Source organism: Sorex fumeus, unplaced genomic scaffold, assembly GCF_029834395.1.
Source record: "Sorex fumeus unplaced genomic scaffold, SorFum_2.1 ptg000010l, whole genome shotgun sequence".
Classification (NCBI taxonomy): Eukaryota; Metazoa; Chordata; class Mammalia; order Eulipotyphla; family Soricidae; genus Sorex; species Sorex fumeus.
The window spans coordinates 34,949,697-34,972,489 of record NW_026606067.1 but is presented as its reverse complement, the minus strand read 5'-3'; the positions used below and the strand labels follow the sequence as shown (position 1 = coordinate 34,972,489).

Here is a 22,793-nt window from a genome sequence, read left to right as displayed (position 1 = left end):
TAGTGATCTTCAGTGAGAGGGAGTGGGGAGACCATTACTCAGACCTGCCTGGCATCATCCTTTTATCACATGGTCCATATTTCCTGCCCTTTGCTTCCATTATTCTTAGTTGTTCCTAACCATAAACAAAATTGTTTCACTTGAAAGTGTTAGTTCAGATGTCATTTAAATCTCATTGTTTTTATTTCATTTTCGTTTCCTTCAGAGAACAGTTTTATGAGCTCAAGGAACATAAGAGACCTCAGAAGTGATCCAAGTCAGTTCTTTTCTCAAAAAGACTCTCTTTGACAATATTCCTTTCACAGAGTCGTCATTTAACTTGCTTAATATGTAATCTCTGCTTACATGATTAGAGACTTGAGGCAGCAGACTCTATTTTTTAACAACTCCTAATGTTAGAAAATTGATTGATTCAGGTCCTTGAGAAATCCCTGCAAGAATTTAAGACAAGAAAACTAAAATGCCTTCCACATCAGCTCCAGAAAGAGTCCAAGGCAAGGATAATATTCTTCCCAAATGCCTCCTACTGTAGTATCATTCTTACCCAGGAGTGCTGGGCAGCCTCTTTAGAGACAGTGAATTAATCAAGTTACTAATCATGTTTTCTTAGGATTTAGTCTCTAAGTATCATATTAAGACTTCTGAAGGATTTTGTAGTTAACTTGGAGCTGACTTTTATACTAACCCAAAGGGTTAGAGGAACTTAAGGTGTCCTGTGACTGTTTTTTGATCTTGTGAGTCAGTATTTCCCAGAGCAGTTACCTCCTGTGAGGTTCTGGGAAAATGGGGACATGAGTAGTCTCAAGTGCAATGAGGAAGCATTTTGTGTTCGGTAGATTTTCAAGGGACTCTGGGTGACTTTTTTCTGAAAAGGTCGCTATAAGCCAAATCAGTTGGGGACTATTCTGCGTGATACCCATGAAAAACAGAGGAGCCAATCTCCCAGGCCAAACTGTAGCTCAGAAGAAATAAGGAGCATGAGCAAATCTTTTTTTAAATATTGAATCACTGTGAGACACAGTTACAAAGCTTTCCTGTTGAGTTTCAGTCATACAATGATCGAACACCCATCCCTCCACCAGTGCATATTTTCCACCACCAATGTCCCCAGTATTCTTCCCACCCCCCCACTCCATCTCACCCCCTGTGTCAGGCACCTTCCTTCCTACTTTCTCTCTAATTTTGGCAATCATGGGTTGTGATACAGATACTGAAAGGCCATTGTGTTTGGTCCGTAGTCTACTTTCAGCACACATCTCTATCCCAAGCAATCCTTCCAATCATCATTGACTTCGTGTCCCCTTCTCTATCCCAACTTCCTTCTCCCCCAGCACATAAGGCAGGCTTCCAACTTGAGCAAATCTTGAGATCTTTGGGAGAAGAGGCAGGACAATAATTCATTCTGTTTAGTTTTCATTTCTCTTCTACGTGCATAAAGACCAGCTCAGCACATGTGTATTCAGACTATACCCAGCTAAGGGGTTGCTTGTTGATAAAAAATTTGACTGGAAGTTCAAAGGAAGAACTTCATGTCAGCAGTTCAATTTTTAGAAAAGTTCTGAATAGTAAACTCTATGGTTTATCTTCATCATTGCAAAGTAGATATAAATAGAAAAGAGTCAGGTACATCTAGCCTGCTACCTTTTACTATGACTCTCTGGTTTACTGGTACCAGATAGTACTAAAGTAACGATAGAAATATGGGAGAGCCAGAGAGATAGTACAATGGGTATAGAGAGTCAATACACTTGTCCTTTGTGAGGCTGACTCAGGTTACATCCCAGTTAGCACTCGATATCCCTTATAGTCTTAGCACCACCAGAAGTAATTCCTGAGTGTAGAGTCAGGAGTAATCCTTGAGCATTACCAGATGTGACCCAAAAACCAAAAAATAGAAAAGGAAGGAAGGAAGGAAGGAAGGAAGGAAGGAAGGAAGGAAGGGAGGGGAAGGAGAGGAAGAAAGAGGAAGAAGGGAAGGATGAAAGGGAAATGGCCACCTGAAGTCACTTAAGGGTACATCTTTTACTTTGTCCACAAAGATATCTCAACCAGCTTCTTTCGAACCCACAAAAACAGCACGGCAAGAGGCAGAAGCACAGTATAGTGCTGGCTTCCCACTTATAGATGAGTGAAACTTGCCCTGGTATTGTCCTGAGTGTGCCTCAGTTTTGTTATTGATCAAAGTGGGATGGTGAAAGTAGCTCTTGCTTCAAGGAGTTAGAAGATAGCAGTGCCTAGATTATAGGAAACCCCCATAAGTGTGTGTTCTCATTATTAATGATTATTATTCTTTTTTGCCATTCAGATCACTGCATGACATTACTGATTCAGAAGTGCCTGATGGTAACCCCAACTCCGGTCACTCTTGCATGCTTCCCATAAAACAAGATTTGGAATAGCAGTGGAAGTTATGAGGAATAATGTTCTTGCCCCACAGCGGTCTTTCCAAAACAGAAATTCTCGCAAATGTTGCAATGGGCAGAAAGAATGCCCAGAAGCTTGAAAGCCTCCGGTCACAAGTCTAGCTCTTACAAAGCTGATACAGAGCAGCCCTATTTCAGTGAGGGCCAAGTGTGCTGTGTGGTGGATTCAAAAGACCACACTGGGTGCTTTCATTCTCAGAGCCTTTGAACAGAGAGCCCCTGTGTTGAAGGGATGGTTTTAGATAACTTCCCAAGAAGCCTGACCTAATCTGGTGCCAGCTGCTGGTTTGTCCTCTGAAGGCCAACTCAGGTCTTCCTGCCAGTAGGATACCCCTTCTCCCCACTTTCAGGAGGTCACCCAAGATGAAACACAGAGGAGCTCTCCAAGAGCAAACGAAAATTCTATTTCATTCCACTTCTCATTCTGAATCGTTAGTGGATTGTGCTTTTCAATACAGCAGACTCTTGCCTTAGACTTATAGAATGAGCAGACATGTGAAATTCCCTGATCTGTGTCCTCATTGATAGTCTGGGTGAACTGGACTTCCCCACACTTAATGCAGCACTCACTCTTAAATCAGATGTCTACTGAGCATCTGGGCAGCAGTGTTTGTATTCGTGGTAGAAAAGTACTACCTGCAGTAAGGTCTGAGATTGGGCTTTCCTGTTGATGTGCTTTCCTTCCGTCCTGTGGCCCTCTTCTTCATAGCCCTATCCCCCAGTAGCATGAACTAACGTCCAGTGTCGCAGCTGATCAAAAAAATTGTCTGTGCAGACTTAGAGATTCAATTGACTTTACTAAAGCATTAGGCAGCAACGCTTCCAAGCAGGTCGAAAGGCTCTGCGTGTGTGGGGAGATGGTACAGCAGGTAGGGGACTTGACTTGCCTTGCATGCATCAGAACCAGATTCAATCTCTGGCACCCCACGGGGAACCCTGAGTACTACAGAAATGATCCCTGAACACAGAGCCAGGAGAAAGCTCAGAGTAGTGACAGGTGACCAAAAAATAATCAAACAAATGACAAAAAAAGGCTCTGCCTGGATTAAAAAGATCAAGAAGGTTTTTAAAGTTAGAAAGAGAACACATGGCCCAGACATGTGGCTCAGTGAGAAAGCACATAGTTCGCAAGTCTAAGGCCCTGCCCCAGAAAACAACAACAAGAGACAAAAGGAAGGTGTGACAGATGTGGCTTTTACTAAGAGGAAAGGAAGATTATTTCAGGCAGAGTCACGGGAAGGCTGAAGGATAGCAGGCAGGTGACATCGCTGCATAAACCAGGATGCTCCAGGTTGGTTGTGTTCTCTCTTGAACACCTCTCTCTCTTTCTCTCTCTCTCCTCTCCCCTCACATGTTTATAAGTAAATTTCCTTCAATAAAACCATTTTTTTTGCTTCACAAAATAAATATGCCACCAAGATAAGGTTAAAACTGCTTCTCCTCATAATACAAAATTAAATTTTGTATTCAGTCTTGGTGAGGACTATGGTTTTGCTGCCCCATTTTTTGATGGGGTTGGCTGTTTATTTCTTGTGGCGTTCAACCAGTACTTTGTATATCCTTGATATCAACCCCGTGTCAGATGTGTATTCAGCGAATATCCTTTCCCATTCTGTAGACTATCTTTGTATTTTTGGTCACTGTTTCTTTTGAGGTGCAGAAGCTTCTTAGTTTATGATAGTCCCATTTGTCTATCTCTGTTTTCACTTGCTTGGCCAGCGGTGTGACATCTTTGAAGATACCATTAAGCTTCAATATCATGGAGGGTTTTGCCAACTTTTTCTTCAGTGTACCTTATGGATTCAGGTCTGATTGAGGTCTTTAATCCATTTTGATCTTACTTTTGTACATGGTGTTTGGCAGAGATCTGAGGCCATTTTTTTGCATGTAGCAAAAGTTTTGCCAGCACAATTTGTTAAAGAGGTTTTCCTTGCTCCACGTCACATTTCTTGCTCCCTTATCAAAGATTAGATGATCACATGTTTGGGGGGAGATGTCAGTATATTCAACCCTGTTACTTGGTCTGCAGCTCTGTCTTTATTCCAGTACCATGCTGTTTAAATTATTACTGCTTTGTAGTAGAGTTTGAAGTTAAGGAGGTTGATTCCTCCCATTTTCTTTTTCCCAAGAATTGCTTTAGCTATTCGTGGGGGCTTATTGTTCCATATGAATTTCAGGAGTGTTTGTTTCATTTCTTTGAAGAATATTATGGGTATTATTATAGGGATCGCATTGAATTTGTAGAATGCTTTGGGAAGTATTGCCATTTTGACAATGTTAATTCTCCCGACCCATGAGCAGGGGACATCTTTCCATTTTCTTGCGTCCTCTTTTATTTCCTGAAGTAGCATTTTGTAGTTTTCTTTATATAAATCCATTACTTCCTTAGTTAAGCTGGTTCCTAGATACTTGATTTTCTGAGGCACAAGTGTGAATTGTTTTTTTCATGTCATTTTCTTCTCTCTCACTATTTGTGTATAGGAAAGTCATGGACTTTTGGGTATTGATTTTATAGCCTACAACTCTACTATACAAGTCTATTTTGTTTCTAGGAGTTTCTTGGTAGAAGTTTTATGGTTCTCTAAGTATAGTATCATATCATCTGTGAATAGTGAGAGCTTGATTTTTTCCTTTCCTACTTGAATGCACTTAATATCTTTTTCTTGCCTAGCTGCTATTGCAAGTACTTCCAGTACTATATTGAACAGCAGTGGAGAGATTGGGCATCCTTGTCTCATCCCTGATCTTAGAGGGAAGGCTCTCATTTTTTTCCCCATTGAGGATGATGCTTGCTGTAGGCTTGTGGTAGGTGGCATTAACTATGTTGAGGAAAAATAAAAGAAAAGATAAAAACCATATGATCATATCAATAGATGCAGAGAATGTATTTGACAAGATCCAGCACCCGTTTATGATGAAAACCCTCGCCAAATTGGGTATAGAGGAAACTTTCCTCAATATAGTTTAAAGCCATGTACCAACTTATCTTAAGGCCATTATCAAGGCAGTGAATCTCCCGAGAGTCATTGAGCCAGAAAAATGAAAGTGACTTATTTTTCACTTATCAGGGCTAATATGAGCATCTAGTTAAAATAATCTATAATGAAGTGGGTACTTTTTTGTAAAATTAAACTGATTCTGTGTGTGCAGAGGAGGTAAAGATTGTCACTGTGGTCCTACTTAAGGCAGCCATCAAGCTGCACCTGAGACTCACTTATCTCCACGGCATGGGAGCTCATTTCCATCACTCTAATGTCTGGGGAGCTATGGTTCTCTAGCCAAGGTGAGGATATGAGTGTCACAGAAAAGAAGTCAGTCCCAGTCTCTGCCCCATTCTGTCTTTGTATTGCAGAAAAGGAATTGTCTGAGAAGACACATATAAAATAAATGTTTTCATTAAAAGTACTAGTTTTAAGGAGAGCGATCAAGTAAATATTTTCATATTTATATGGAATTAATGTGGAACTTTGTGACCTAGACTCATGGCTCAACGGGACACATCATTAGACACCCTCTACTCATTTTCCATAATTTCCACATCATATTTGATAGGGTTCGGACAGTAGGCTACAAATCATAGAGGGAAACATGTATACCTGACTGGAAACACCTGTAAAGGTGATTAGAGGCTGCCTCCAAAGCCTCCATCCCTCTCGGAGAGCCTGGCAAGCTACCTAGAGTATCCCGCCCATATGTCAGAGCCTGGCAAGCTACCAGTGGCATACTTGATATGCCAAAAATTGTAATAATGGCAGTCCTTATTCCCCTGACCATGAATGAGCCCCCAGTACACCATTGTGCTACACTAGCATGTGACAGGCACAAATGGAGGCGTTACTGGTACCCGCTCGAGCAAATCGATGAACGATGGGATGACAGTGATACAGTGATAGTGATGCAGAAGCTGAAGGAAGGAAAGAGATCCCCACAGTAAGAGAGGGCTGCACCCAAAAGAAGACAAAGGCAACTCAAGAACAGTTTTGTAAAGATAAGGAGAAATTGTTCACAGCTGCAATGGAGTGCCCTGAACTGTTTGAGAATTTTAATGGACTTTTCTTTAATTTCCTCCATCCAGGAATCTTCAGCTTGGACTGAGCATTGTGCTAGAGAGTTGTCAAGGAAGACTGTTGCCTTGGGGGTTTGTTTCCTTCCATCTTATCAAGCCACCATTCCTGGTGTCGGGGATGTCAGATTAGATCTGGGTTTCACCCTGAGCTGGCACCAGGGTTCCCCTCTTCAGGATAGACTCTGTCTCTCCATACATTTCTTTGCTGTTTTATAGCTTTGTATCTCCCCCTGAAATTTGCTACCCGGGGTTACATATCTGCCAGCCTGTATCTTACTCAGATTTAGAATCCCGTACTCTGTTCTAAAAGCTTCTGGATACTTGAAGTGTTGGCTAAGCCATGCTTTGTTCTGTGAGAGGGTGCGACAGGGTCCATGTAAATCAATACCACTACCATGAAAACAATTTGAATCCTGTGCTCAGAAGTGACAAACAGAGGTGGCAGCTTCATAAACAAAGAGCTAAATTACACATGGGCAGGTCCTCTTTCTTTGTTTTGATCTTCCCCAGGGACATTCTTTGAGGTTTCAAAGGATATGGAAGAGTCTGAGATGGGTTTTACTTGTTCTGAATTTTGCTTCTTTTTGAGGACAGAGCTTAGAGTGGCTTACAAGGATCAAGACAATAGCTGAAAATGAAACAGATAACAAAATTAAGTAGAAAGGACTAAAAGACTAGAAGAGAAAAGCCAGAGGAGGGCTAGCGTAGGATCAATTCATAAAGTGCCCATAGAGCAGAACCCCTGCTTGCTGCTGTGAGGTGGCTTGCTCGTCCATCTAGGGCAGATCCCTAGAAACTAAGAAAAGAGGCAAACTGGAATTGGCTCAATTCACATAGTCATCAGATAAGAGTAAATGTTACTCAAGCAAGCTTTTAGAAATAATTGAAGACCCCTAACTTGCGTTGTTGCAATTGAACAGTGCTCAAAGCTGAATAGAACTATAAGTCCTGCCATAAATAGAGTGCACTGATAACATTGAAAAGTCACTACCATAAATATATAAGTCCTGCCATAAATATTTAAGTCCTGCCATAAATATAGTGCACTGATGACATTGAAAAGTCACTCCTACAAGAGCCAGAGCATCTTGATGTAGATTTCACCTTTCTATTGATTTCACATAATCTAAAAGGAACATTAAAGAAACAGAAGGGAAAGAAAAATGATCAATTCCGCACACAGTCTTTGTGATGAATACCCTTGAAGATTATTTCTCTAGGATTTGAATAAGAATTGATTATTTAACATTTGAAGTAGCACTGTAGCACTGTCCTCCCATTGTTCATCAATTTGCTTGAGCAGGCACCAGTAACGTCTCACAACAAATTGTGAGACTTTCTGTTAATGTTTTTTGGCATATCAAATATGCTATTGGGAGCTTGAGAGGCTTTATCATGTGGGTGAGATACTCACAGTAGAATGCCAGGCTCTCCAAGAGGGACAGAGGAATCAAATCCAGGTCAGCTGGTGCAAGGCAAATGCCCTACCCACTGTGTTATCGCTCCAGCCCAAGAATTGAAGTAATATTTCTTTTTTCAAAGTTTTCAATTTAACTTCTATTTATTCTTTTGTATGTTTTGGTTTGAGGGTTACACCTAGTTGTGCTTAGGGCTTACTGATAGCTCTGTGCTTAGGGATCACTTCTGCTATGCTTGGGGGAACATACACAGTGCTGGGGATTGAACCTGGGTTGGCCATGTGCAAGGCAAACACCGTATCTACTGTACTACATCTCCAGCCCCACAGTTTATTTTCTTAGAAAAACTCCAGAGCTAAAATCCTATGTAGTCAATCTGAGATATATGTAAAAGTTTTGAGGATCTCCTCCCAAGAGGGATGATTTGATTATTTCTTCTTTAAAAGAAACTAGAAAGTTTGCGTAGTTGAAAGTATAGCTACTCAGTCTACACCTGGAGGTGATATTAAGGCAACACGGAAAGGATTGATGTTCTCTTAAAAAAAAATTTATTCTTTGCACCCACAAAGGACAAAGAAAAATCATGGATCGACTCCATAGAACAAGGCAACAGTGACTTTTTTTTTTATTTTTATTAGTGAAACATCATGAGGTACAGTTGTAGAGTTACAAATTTTTGTGCTTGGGTTTCAATTATACAATGATCAAATACCCATCCCTCCACCAGTGCCCATTTTGCACCACCATGGATCCCAGTATCCCTCCCACCCCCCATCCCTGCCATCCCACCCCGCCTCTGTGGTAGGGAATTCACTTTTGTTCTCTCTCTCCTTTTGGGTGCTGTGGTTTGCAAAAGAGGCATTGAGTGGCAATCATGTTCGGTCTATAGTCTACTTTCAACATGCATCTCACATCCTGGGAGGATCCTCCAAACACCCTTTATTTGGTGCTCCCTTTCCTATCTGAGCTGCCGTTCCCCTAGAATGCCTGGCTGGCCTCTAAGCCATGGAGTAATCCTCCTGGTACTGATCTCGGCTATTCTTGGGTATTAATCTCCTATTTTGTTGCTTTATGTCCCCCAGATGAATGCAATCTTTTTATGTCTATCCCTCCCTTTCTGACTCATTTCGCTTAGCATGATACTTTCCATGTAGTACCACTTGTATGTAAATTTCATGACTTCATCTTTTCTAACAACTACATAGTACTCCATTGTGTAGATGTACCTAAGTTTCTTTAACCTGTCATCTGTTTTCGGACACTCAGGTTTTTTCCAGATTCTAGCTATTGTAAAGAGTGCTGCAATGAACAAACAAGTGCAGATGTCATTTTGACTATATGTTTTTGTCTCTCTGGGATATATTCCCAGGAGTGGTATTGCTGGGTCAAATGGGAGCTCAATTTCTAATTTTTTGAGAATCGTCCATACTGTTTTCCAGAAGGGCTGAACCAGTCAATATTCCCACCAGCAGTGAAGGAGGGTCCCTTTCTCGCCACATCCGGTTGCTTTTGTTCTTTTGGATGTGGGGCAGTCTCTGAGGTGTGAGATGGTATCTCATTGTGGTTTTGATCTGCATCAAAATGATGATTAATGATGTAGAGCATTTTCTCATGTGCCTTTTTGCCATTCGGATTTCTTCTTTGAGAAAGTGTCTGTTCATTTCATTGCCCCATTTTTATGGGGTTGGATGTTTTCTTCTTCTGGCGTTCAACCAGTACTTTATATATCCTTGATATCAACCCCTTGTCAGATATGTATTCAGCGAATATCCTTTCCCATTCTGTAGACTGTCTTTATATTTTGGTCACTGTTTCTTTTGAGGTGCAGAAGCTTCTAAGTTTAAGATAGTCCCATATATCTATCTCTGTTTTCACTTGCTTGGCCAGTGGTGTGACATCTTTGAAGATACCATTAGCTTCAATATCATGGAGGGTTTTGCCAACTTTGTCTTCAATGTACCTTATGGATTCTGGTCTGATGTTGAGGTCTTTAATCCTTACTTTTGTACATGGTGTTAGGCAGAGATCTGAGCCCATTTTTTTTGCATGTAACCGTCCAGTTTTGACAGCACAATTTGTTAAATTTGGTTGCCTTTGCTTTCCTTGCTCCACTTCACATTTCTTGCTCCTTTATCAAAGATTAGATGATCATGTGATTGAGGGGAGATGTCAGTCTCTTCAACCTTGTTCCATTGGTCTGCAGCTCTGCCTTTGTTCCAGTACCATGCTGTTTTAATTATTACTGCTTTGTAGTAGAGTTTGAAGTTATGGAGGTTGATTCCTCCCATTTTCTTTTTCCCAAGTATCGCTTTAGCTATTTTTGGGGGCTTATTTTTCCATACGAATTTCAGGAGTGTTTGCTCCATTTCTTTGAAGAATGTCATGGGTATCCTTATAGGGATTGTAATGAATTTGTACAATGCTTTGGGAAGTATTGCCATTTTGACAATATTAATTCTCCCGATCCATGAGCAGGGGATATCTTTCCATCTTCTCGTGTCTTCTTTTATTTCTTGAAGTAGCGTTTTGTAGTTTTCTTTGTATAGGTCCTTTACTTCCTTAGTTAATCTGATTCCTAGGTACTTGATTTTCTGGGGCACAATTGTGAACGGATTTGTTTTTTTCACATCACTTTCTTCTCTCTCAGTGTTTGTGTATAGGAAAGCCATAGACTTTTGGGTATTGATTTTATAGCCTGCAACTTTACTATGCAAGTCTATTGTTTCTAGGAATTTCTTGGTGTAGGTTATAGGGTTCTCTAGGTATAGTATCATATCATCTGCGAATAGTGAGAGCTTGATTTCTTCCTTTCCTACCTGAAAGCCCTTAATATCTTTTTCTTGCCTAATTGCTGTTGCAAGTACTTCCAGTACTATATTGAACAGCAGTGGAGAGAGTGGGCATTCTTGTCTCGTGCCTGATCTTAGAGGGAAGGCTCTCAGTTTTTCCACATTGAGGATGATGTTGGCTGTAGGCTTGTGGTAGATGGCTTTAACTATACTGAGGAAAGTCCCCTCTATACCTATTTTGGCTAGGGTTTTCATCATAAAGGGGTGCTGGATCTTGTCAAATGCTTTCTCTGCATCTATTGATATGATCGTATGGTTTTTATCTTTTCTTTTGTTGATATGATGGATTATGTTGATTTATTTCCAAACGTTAAACCATCCTTGCATCCCTGGGATGAATCCTACTTGGTCATGGTGTATGATCTTTTTGATGAGTCATTGGATTCTATTTGCTAGTAGTTTGTTGAGGATCTTTGCATCTGTGCTCATCAGAGATATCGGCCTGTAAATCTCTTTCTTTGTGGTATCTCTGTCTGCTTTTGGTATCAGGGTAATATTTGCTTCATAGAAACTGTTCAGAAATGTTTTTGATATTTCAATTTTATGGAAAAGCTTAAAGAGGATTGGGAGTAAATCCTCTTTAAAGATTTGGAAGAATTCACTAGTGAATCCATCTGGGCCAGGACTTTTGTGCTTGGGGAGACTTTTTATTACCATTTCAATTTTCTTGATGGTGATAGTTCTTTTCAGGTATTCCAGGTCTTCTTGTTTCAGCCTTGGGAGTCTGTAGGAGTCTAGGAATTTATCCATTTCCTTGAGGTTTTCACGTTCCGAGGCATAAAGCTTCTCAAAGTATTCCCTGAGGAGCCTTTGAATTTCTGCAGTTTCTGTTGTAATGACCCCCTTTTCATTTCTGATTTGGTTTATTAGGGTTTTCTCTCTCGATTTCTTTGTGAGTTTTGCTAGAGGCTTATCGATCTTGTTTATTTTCTCGAAGAACCAGCTCTTGGTTTCATTGATATTTCGGATTGTTTTTTGGGTTTCCATCTCATTAATCTCTGCCCTGAGTTTTATTGTTTCCTTCTTCCTGTTTGGGTTGTGCTCCTTTTGTTGGTCCTTCTCCAAGCTCTTACACTGTGAGCTTAGGTTATTTATATGGGCTCACTCCTCCTTCCTGAGAAATGCTTGTAGAGCTATCAACTTCCGTCTTAACACAGCTTTTGATGTGTCCCATAAGTTTTGGTAACTCGTGTCCTGATTTTCATTCATTTCTAGGAATCTTTTGATTTCCTCTTTGATTTCCTTTCTAAGCCACTCGTTGGTCAATAGCACAGTATTTAATTTCCAGGTATTTGATTTAGTTTTCTGTTTGTGTGTGTCATTTACTTCTAATTTCAGTCCACTGTGGTCTGAGAAGATTGTTGATACAATCTCTATCTTCTTAATTTTATGAAGGTATGTTTTGTGGCTCAGCATGTGGTCTATCTTGGAGAATGTTCCATGTACCCTTGAGAAGAATGTATATTCAGCTTTTTGAGGATGAAGTGTCCTGTATATATCTACAAAGTTCCTTTCTTCCATTGTTTCCCTCAGATGAAGTATGTCCTTGCTAAGCTTGAGTCTGGTTGATCTATCAAGAGGTGATAAAGCGGTGTTGAAGTCTCCCACTAGTATTGTGTTGCTATTAATGTCTTTCTCCAAGTCTATGAGTAGTTGTTTTAAGTACTTTGCTGGTCCCTCATTAACTGCATATACATTTAGTATTGTACGTTCTTCCTCAACAGTGAATTTTAGCGTGAGAAAATTTCAATAGATATCATCAGTAATCCTGCAAACAGTAGGGAAAATTAAGAAACCTCTAAGAACTTAGTCTGTATCCTATTTTAAATATTATAACTTTGGGGATGCCTCCAAGAAGACGTGGATGAAAATTTAGTTCTAGCGGCTGGAGCAATAGCACAGCAGGTAGGGCGTTTGCCTTGCACGCAGCCAACCCGGGTTCGATTCCCAGCATCCCATATGGTCCCCTGAGCACCGGCAGGGGTGGTTCCTGAGTGCAGAGCCAGGAGTAACCTCTGTGCATCACCAGGTGTGACCCAAAAAGCAAAAAAAAAGAAAAGAAAAGAAAAAGAAAATTTAGTTCTATAAGTTCAAATATAGGAAGGACGCCTTGCAAGCATGTTAAAGTAATTGGTTCAGCACAAAAATTTATAAGTCTATAACTGTGCCTCATGGTGTTTCACTAATTAAAAAAATGATAAAAAAAAAAAAAAAGAAAGAAAGAAACGGGCTAGAGCGATAGTACAGCGGGTGGGGCGTTTGCCTTGCGCGCGGTTGACCCGGGTTCAGTTCCCAGCGTCCCATGTGGCCTTCGAGCACCACCAGGAGTGGTTCCTGAGTGCATGGGCCAGGAGTGATCCCTCAGCATCGCCGGATGTGACCGCCCCCCCAACAACAAAAAAAAAGTAATTGGTTCAAGCCATTCTCTTTGGATACTGTTGTCATCCTTGGGCAGAGTGTGAATGAAATTTAGAAATACCCTCTGGCTCTGACTTCTCCTAGACCCTTCCTCTCAGAATCCTGTTCCCTTATTTTATATTCTTCTATTTCCTTAAGATCATGATGAAGTACTATGTCAGTGCCAATTAGAGGTAACTTTCTGTTTAGAAATCATTCTTAGACCTTTCTCGTGTTTGGATTAATAGGATAGTGGGATGTTCTAAGGCTCTGCTTGGCTATATCCTCTTAGCTTTACTCATAGGCCATATTTGTAGCAAATACCAATGGTCTCAGGCCCGGACTGCATACAGCAAGAGGATAAAAGCTTGAGTGGAACTGCTCAAAATAGCAGTTCACATTAGGTAAAATGTACTCAAATTACCATACAATTAGTAATACTGTAATACAAACTGAAAGTATTAATGAGAAGAGAAAAGGCCCCAAAGGAATTCAGAGGAAACTGTTCTCTTCTTTTGCCCTAAATTTCTCCTCTGGGTCATTTTAATAAAATCTTCTCTGGACTTACAAGGTTTAAGCTCTAAAGAAACAAACAGTGAAGCTTCCACAAAAACTCAGAACGGGCTTTTTCCTCAAAGAACTGCTGTAGCAAGAACCACCAATTTTTGGTGGTGGAGAATGGGCACTTATGGAGGGATGGGTACTCCATCATTGTATGACTGAAATGTAAGCACGAAACTTTATAAATCTGTAACTGTGTCTCATGGTGATTCATTTTTAAAAATTTTAAAATAAATACATAAATAAATCAAATAAAAGAAAGAAAGAAACCTGCTTTAGATGGGAGTATAGTTTGAGTCCCACACATTTCAGTGTGTTCCCTCAAACAGCCCCACAGAAGGAGAGACCAAACATTTTTCTGGAAAGGCATTAACATTGAGATACAACAGCTGGAAATTGGCAAGGTGCCTTCTGAAGGTTGGGGAAGTGATTTATTTTTCCAACCTCGCCACAGGAACCAAAGCCCTGGCAGAAGCCTGTCTGCGTTAGCAGCAGATGATCCGAATGAGATCATTATTAATTATTAGTTACTTTTGAGTGTCTTTCTCAGAAACTACAGAGTATTTGGGAAGTCCAGACCCTCTTAAGTTGCAATCAATATTGTATATACCTTGCAAAGGGACCTGAGTGGCATGTAATTATAAAACAGTATTGATTCCTGGCAAAGGAATTGAAAATGTACAAATCCTTCACATATAAATCAGTTAAATCTTCAAAAGCCTTGATTATTTTTTCCTCAGTAAAGAGACCAATGGTGGGAGTAAAAACTTGAAATGTTAGCTAAATTAGGGCTATTTCCTGCCAGGAGCCAGATCTGTACATATAATTATTTGATTCTCTGTGCTGGCATTGATTCTGTTTGGTTGAGTGTTGGAAACCTCTCTTTTTGGATCTCTAATTCAAATTATTCAGTCAGCTTCTATAATGATGTTTTCCACTACTGATGTCTTCCTTTATTATTTTTCTAGAAAACATATAATCACAAATCTGGAAGCTGATTCATTCCTCATCCCTCAACTTCAACTTAGTTCTAATCCCTTCGAGAACCTACTTTTCTTCCTCTCTATCACAACATCAGCCACACTCCTTAGCCAGGAACTTCTCTCATCTTTACAAATCTCATAGTCCCCCAGTTCTGCCTATCTTATGGAGGAACAGGAACTGGGCCCCACTGCTGGTCGGTAGTTCGTTTATTTCTCTCTCCTCCCAGCACAGTCTAATCTCTCCCCTACAGCAGAATCATAGTCATAGTTTTGGTCATAGTCCCAGTCATCATAGTTCCATCATCTTTGTCTCTTTGTAGACCACAAAATCCCTTGCCCCTTTTCCCCCTTACAGCATAGTTATATAGCAATCAAGAAGGGTGGCGGTACACTTAGGTGGGGTTGGACATTGTCATAACAACAAACAGAGGTAAAGCTTCTCCTTCAGGGGAAGTTCTAGGGGATTAACTCAAGGACAAAATCTCATCTGAGGGTTCAGCACTCCAGATTATTAGGAGATCTGCTCTAGGGCAGGATTCCATCCAGGGTGTATTACTTTCTCCTTTCCTCAGCTAGTAATCCATTTAACCAATCATAGTAAATTTGCTTCTTATAATACTTATAGCAATGACATTTTTGTTTGAATACAGTAAGAGCTTAAAGGTTGGCTCTTCCTGAGGACATCTTGCTGTATATCCCAGACCATAGTCCTCAGGCCAGTTTAGTCTTTCCTAACCCCAGCAGGGTCCTTATTCAGTTACTGCTTTTTGGTTTATGACAGAGTTTGCCCATGACCGTGCTCTTAACTTATTATACTTATGGCACTTAGCTTGTTTCCTTTTTGATGCCATGGTATCTTACAGCTTTCCCTGGGTCCATCCAGTCCCTTCGTTGGGACCCTGCTCTTGGAGTGCTAGGAACTAAGGGCAACTGAGACTTAAGTTAAATAAATATGGATGCCCGGGTGTAAATATTATTTTGGAGTCAGTTAACTCCCATGTTACAAAGCATAGCATGAACTGTCTTCCTGTGTCTGTACAAAAAGACATTGCTGAATAAACCATGCAAATGGCATAAAGGAAAGAGAAAATGAGTATAGGATTATTAGTGCTTAAAGGAATTGGGTCACTGCTGTGGGAGTAACTCAATAACCCTAAGCTCCCTGCAGGAGGAGCAAGGACAACCCAATTTATCCAACAGTTTTTATAATTGTTCCTAAGGTGTTTTTTCTGGGGCTGGAGCGATAGCACAGCGGTAGGGCATTTGCCTTGCACGCAGCCAACATGGCCGATCCCAGTTCGATTCCTCCGCCCCTCTCGGAGAGCCCAGCAAGCTACTGAGAGTATCTCGCCCACACGGCAGAGCCTGGCAAGCCACCCGTGATGTATTCGATATGCCAAACACAGTAACAACAAAATCTCCAATGGAGACGTTACTGGGCCCGCTCGAGCAAATCGATGAACAACGGGAGGGCCTTTACCTTTACCTTAAGGTTTTTTTTCTCCTTTGCTGAGAATATGAAAAATGGTAAAAAAGTTGGGCCGCAGATAACACAGGAGTTTAGGTATTTGCCTTGCACACTGCACTCTCAGCTTCAATCCCCAACACTGCATACAGTCCCCCGATAACTACCAGAAGTGATCACTGAGAACAGAGTCAGAAGTAAGCCCTGAACACTGGTGGGTGTGTCCTCCTCCCCAAAATAAAAAAAGAGTCAAATTTGTTACATTTCATTTATTCATCTGGCCTCTTCACGTTCTGTAAAGATTGAGTTTAACCTCTGGAGTTGCATTACCTGTCTTCAAACCCAAGCACCACCCTTACTGGGCATGGCCTTGAACATGAATGTGCCCTTGAATAGTCCATCTTTGTGTGCCTATATTCTCTTTTGAAATTATAGATAGTGGTAAGGTCTACCCCATAAGATTTTAGGGGTTTATTTTTTTATTTTGGTCACAATCAGTGTTGCTAGGGTTACTTTTGGGCCTATACTCAGGAATCATTCCTGGTGGTGCTTAATGAACCTTATGTGGTCTGGGGATCAAAACCAGATTGACTGTATGAAAGGCAAGCGTCCTACTCGCTGTACTATTTCTTTAGCCCACACCTCAGAAGATTTATGAAGATTAAACAAAGTGAAAGTATGAAAGGGTCTTACCACACTGTCCACAGTTAAACACAGTTAAATTACAGTTAACCTTTGGACAATACCAATTAGAGACTCCATGGGCCAGCTTAACATGGAGATTTTTCTATTCCAGATTCTTTATACCATCAGTTGGTTGGATCCTGGGTACAGAAGTTGATATGCAGAGAGTGCTCACTAGTTTCTCTGTGGATTTTTTACTGGGGTCTGGTGAATATTCATAACCCCCACATTACGCAGACATCAATGACGGTGGTTTCTGAGCTTAAAGATCTTAGTTGATAGAGAAGTTGAAATTGACACCTAAAAGAGAATACATAAAAGCTGTATGGCATACCATAAATAATAGTGAACTGGGGACCTGTTAGTTAATTCTGTTAACGCTTCAGTCATTAATTTCTGTAAGGCTTGAATATGTTACTTCACTTCTGATTTTTGCTTTCTTTGCCTATGAAATGTCTGGTGTGGATGATGTGGAGATGATTGAGTGGGTGGAGCAGTGTGGATGAGCTTTCAGACCTATAAAGTCTCAAGACAGTTTGATGACATGTAACCTATTACCTGTTTGTGTTTCCTACCCCTGATTTGAAAACCCCCTCAATAAATTGGGAGAACACAGGAAATAGGAATTTCCTGGGTGGTGTTTAAACGGTGAGAATCAACTTGCCTGGTAAACGGTGGGAGGTTTTTGCTGGATTCTGAATTGTCGATTGCTCCATCCTTGCCACTTTTCCCTCCAACTGCTCTGGAGAGAAAGAGCCTTGGGACATGAAGGCAGGCAGTAGCACTATAGCACTGTCCTCCCGTTGTTGTTCATTGATTTGCTTGAGCAAACCAGCAACGTCTCCATTGTGAGACTTGTTACTGTTTTGGGCATATCAAATATGTCGCGGGGAGCTTGCCAGGCTCTGTCCTGCGGGTGGGATACTCTCGGTCGCTTGCCAGGCTCTCCGAGAGGGATGGAGGAATCGAACCTGTGTCAGCCACGTGCAAGGCAAACACCCTACCCACTGTGCTGACAGGCAGGTGGTAAGTGCAACAGTGCTCACTGGTTTCCTGACTCTTTCCTCATCAGCGCCCAGTTCCTTCATATAACTCTTCCTCTTCTGCCCCACAGCAACAAAGGCGGGAGAAGGAGCTGAGGAAGCAGCAGGAACGGGAGCAGCGCAGGCTCTACGAGGAGCAGATCCGCAGGGAGGAGGAGAGGCGGCGGGCTGAGCACGAGCAGGTACAGCCGGAGCAGGGAGCCCCCGAGTCGGCCCCTGTGTGTGCTCCAGGACCAGTGTCTCCTGTGTGTGGGTCATCTTCTCTTGGGGACTGCTCAGTGAACAGTAGCAAGACAATCCTCTTGCTCAAGCAGTTCTTTTCGCTTATTGACGCAAGAAGTCAAATGCCTTGGCCGAGTGTCCTCATCCAGACTGGATGTCCATGAAGCCCACGCCCCTGATATTCCTTCAGTTCTGGTTTTCTGCTTTGAACCTACAAAGAGATACGCGAGCAAGTCCTACTCTTTCATTGCTTCGAAGAAGCTTTTCTACTGATGCATCTCTAGGGCCATAACTATGAGCCATGGATGCAGATTCAGACAAGTGAAACTGCAGGATGTTCCCATGACAGACGTGTTTCATGAGGATATTCAACAATTGGCTCCTGGCACAAAAGATCTCAAACTTTATAATATTGCTACTTCTCACTGGCCCCTAAAGAGGGAACCTATCCTGAAAGGCCTTAAAATGTAGCTGAGTTTATTAAAACTATTAATAGGAGCAGCCACGTACAGAGACATCTCAGTCAGCTGTGCAGGGAGAGGGCTTGTGCTTTGCTTTGAAAAGCTTTGGCTTTGGTGTGGCATACTTTCCCTTTGTGGTGAGGAGGTATCTGGGTATTTTTTCCCCTCCTTCCTTCTACACTTTACTTGACAGCTCTTTGTCACCTTTGAAATTACCGGTTCTTTTTCTCTTTCTTTCTCTCTTTGTGCTCCTCTGAATTTTCTGCTGCCTACCTCTGCAGGAGTACATCAGGCGACAGTTAGAGGAGGAGCAAAGACAGTTAGAGATCTTGCAGCAACAGCTACTGCATGAACAAGCACTACTTCTGGTAATGGGAAAGTCAAGATACAGCTCACCTGCTCACGTTGTGTGTGTGTGTGTGTGTGTGTGTGTGTGTGTGTGTGTGTGCGTGCGCGCGCGCGCGTGTGTGTCCATTCTTCTAACAGACAAGTTCAATATAGGGGGAGGGGGTTCTCTGGGTCTCATGGATCTTGAAAAATATCCTTGAAACTTAGAATATTTCCTGATATATATGTGAGGAGTTCATATATTTAATATAATATGCTTAGTTATGAGGAATTCATATATTTAAGATAATATGCTTTTCACACATCCTTTATTAACATATTTGTGAATCTTTAACTTGAATGCAACCTTATTATAAGTTCAGACTGGTTTTGAAGCCCACTATGTTTCCAGCAGAGTGGTTTTCAATGCCACTTGCAACACGCTGCAATATAATCACAGTGATATGCACTTCTATAAGAACACACCAGGTCCACAATCATATTTCATTTGCAGACTATTAGTTTTACCCTGATGATGGGAACATTTTGTGTATTTCCTGCTCACATGACTTCCACTTGAATCACTATTTTTATTATTATTGCACAGTTCTCTGAATGAGCTTCATGATGTATCTTTTCTTTCAGTTTCTAAAACTATTTATACAATGGCATTCTGATAAGCATTAGCCTGCTTCGTAAGCTTGGTAATGGCCTCTGTGGCAAGTGTTGTCAAAAAAAATATTTTTAGATACTACATTTAACCACTTGGTTAGTTTTATATTTAATTGTACATATTTGAATATTCAGTTTTATTACTAAATCAGGAAGTCATGGCTACTTACAAGGAGTGAGTACTGACCAACCAAGTGTCCTCCTCATTCCTACTTTCTCAGTTACAATTCATCAGGGACATGTCACTCTACAATGGGTGGAGTTCTGTAGAGATTTTATATTTTTAAAATATAACTCATCAGAGTCAATCTTCTGAAATTCATCCCTTGATCTAATAATTGGGCAAATAAAGGGCCATTTAAAGCAACAGAGTTTTCATTTAAAAAACACATTCCGTGCAAATGCCAGCCCAAGAGTGTAACCTGTCTCCACAGTATATCCTTATACTTTTCTGTGGTTCTGTGTCAAAGTCCTCTGTTATCACTGTTTGCCTCATTGCATACCTCACTGGGGAAGACTAATGGTTTCTTTGTGGAGACTTCGCCCTTTCTTTACGCGTCTTTCCTGATCTGTACAGGAATACAAGCGCAAACAGTTGGAAGAACAGAGACAAGCAGAAAGACTGCAGAGACAACTCAAGCAAGAGCGAGACTATTTGGTTTCCCTTCAGCATCAGCGACAAGAACAGCGGCCTGTGGAGAAGAAACCGCTATACCATTACAAGGAAGGGATGAGTCCTAGCGAGAAACCAGCATGGGCCAAGGAGGTAAGGGAAAGAACCAGTGTGGCCATGCCTTTTCAGTGGAACATTGACTTGAACTAATTAAGCCAATAGAGGAGGAGGGTTAAACTTACTGCCCCAAGGTTGGAAAACAATTCTTCGTAAGACATGCATACTTTATACTCAGAAAAAAATTAACATTATTTCTGTAGAGAAATGGTATATTTAGATAAATATAGCTGATTTTAAAGCAACAACCAGAAGTAGAAACATTCTGCAGTTACAGCATGAGGGTTTATAGTGACTTTTCTATGAAGTAAGTGATTTAGGACTTAAGAAATTTTAGACTGAATCGTTTTCTAATAATACCTGACTTATTTGACTTGTGACTGACACACTCTTGTTCTTTGATGATATCAACAAACACACAATAGGCCTCAAATTGTGGTTGTGGTACTTACTGATAAAATCAGCAGTCATTTGACTTTCTTTTGTAAACTCTTCCAGAGAAATGGCCCTTTATTTGCCCAGTTATTAGATCAAGGGATGAATTTCAGAAGATTGACTCTGATGAGTTATATTTTAAAAATATAAAAATCATAGATGGTTGATAGAAGATATCATAATGAAATAGGTAATGCAAAAAAATCCAGTAATAAATTCATCAGTAATTAACTTCTCTTCCAAGAGTCACTGTGTCAACTCATGGAAAGAAGGAACACTCTGGTCTTCAGTTCTGTCATTACTTGTGCCATAAATAATTAAACATAAACAATTTGCTTTATTTTCTTCTGATTATAGCTATAATTAAAAGGCTTCTGTATTCTGGCTTTGCTCTAATATCTCCAGATATTTTTATAGCTAGAATTTATCGCATGTTATCACCAGAACTATACTTCTTACATAAGGTGCTATTTTTATAAAAATAATTTCTTTCATTTTTCTATTCTCTCTCAGATATATACAGAAAACACTTGAAATGATGCTGCCTTAATGTTAGTGATAATTGTCTACAGAAGGTAGAAATTATAGGGTTTTGCTCTTTAAATGCATTTGTCAGGAGTAGAAGCACACCCTGACGTGCTCGGAGGTTATTCCTGGCTCTGTGCTCAGGAGTCACTCCAAGCAGAATTCTGGGGACCATAATTGAAGATTGAACCCATCTTAGCTGAGTGCAAGATAAGCACCCTGCTTTTTGTACTATCACTCGAGTCCCTAAACTTTTATGTTTTGATACATTTTTTCATCCTTGATTATTGTTATTTTTTCTTTTTTTCTTCTCTTTTCTTTACTTTTCTTTTCTGTTCTTTTCTTTTCTCTTCTCTTCTTTTTTATGCCATAACGGGAGATGCTCAGGGCTAACTCTGGCTCTGAGTTCAGAGACCACTTCTGGAAGACCTGGGAGACAACATGGTTTCCCAGGGATCAAAAAAGGGTTGGAAACATGCAAGGCAAGTGCCCTACCCACTGTGCTATCACTGCAGTCCCTTATGATCTGATATTTTTATAAAAATGGTTCAATTTTTTATACCTAAAGCTAAATCTGTAGAGAAAACCTTTCATTTCAATGTAAAGAACATTTTTAATCACTTTCTCTAGAAATCTGTACATGTGATTTGTATTTACCTCCCTGTAACAGCTGCTTCTTTCTTTTAGATCTATTACTCAATCTTGTGATCCTACTCCCAAGTACAGCACCAACCCCTTAATAACCCACCTGTTCTTCCAGCTAAGAAGAATCACTATGCTGCTCAATGGCAGTTGGTATATATCCCAGCCAGAAGAAATGCATCTCCTTCCTCTACACTAAATCATTTTCTAGCAATGCCAAGTTGAAGCCCTCAGCTAAGCCAGACTCAAAGCTCCTGTTCAGAAAGCAGGTGTTCAGAAAGCTGAAAAACTGGTCTCTACCAAACCAAATTAATGATTCCAATCAAGACTACTGTTTCAATCATTCGTAAAGGAGAAATTAACTTGCTTGTTCTATTAGATGTGACACTGAAGAACAATTGCAGTCTCAGGGAACCTTAAGAGTCGCAGGAAGATCTCCAGAGCAATCTCATTCTCAAGAGTGTAGCCCTACCCAAGAATTAGCGTCTAAGGTTATTTGTATGTCTTATCCTGACATCTCCAAAGTGATAAGTCCCCCTTTTTTCCATTACTATAAATAAGGAAGACCTTAAAGACTCGTGTAGAACTCGGGGCAGGAAAGGTAGCCATGCTTGCATACTTACAAGCATCTCAGCCACTCTAAGAAGAACCGTGTCACTCAGTGATCTCTCCCTGACCACCGGGCCTTTAGGGTTCCCAGCCTCAATCCTCATTGGAGGAGAGGAACACCTGCACATCCCACTGAAGAGGACTATAATTGCTTGGAAAGCACTCGAGAATTCCTTCTTTCCTCTCTGCAGCACCCTAATGGACAATTTTCCAAGAAAAGAGGAGAAGGCTTACTCATCAGATTCCTCTTTCTTCCTCCCCCCTCCACCCAGAATATTCTG

The 22,793-nt window shown here is 40.8% G+C and overlaps 1 protein-coding gene across 4 annotated transcripts in view; it reads left to right on the top strand.

Annotated features, from left to right (window-relative positions):
* TNIK (TRAF2 and NCK interacting kinase) overlaps positions 1-22,793 on the top strand; it is a 478,684-nt gene that overhangs the window by 369,977 nt on the left and 85,914 nt on the right. For all 4 annotated transcript variants that reach the window (XM_056110725.1, XM_056110723.1, XM_056110724.1 and 1 more), the window contains exons 13-15: positions 17,961-18,071; positions 18,854-18,940; positions 20,149-20,337. In XM_056110725.1, coding sequence (XP_055966700.1) covers positions 17,961-18,071; positions 18,854-18,940; positions 20,149-20,337 — 387 coding nt within the window. The remainder of the gene's footprint in view (positions 1-17,960; positions 18,072-18,853; positions 18,941-20,148; positions 20,338-22,793) is intronic.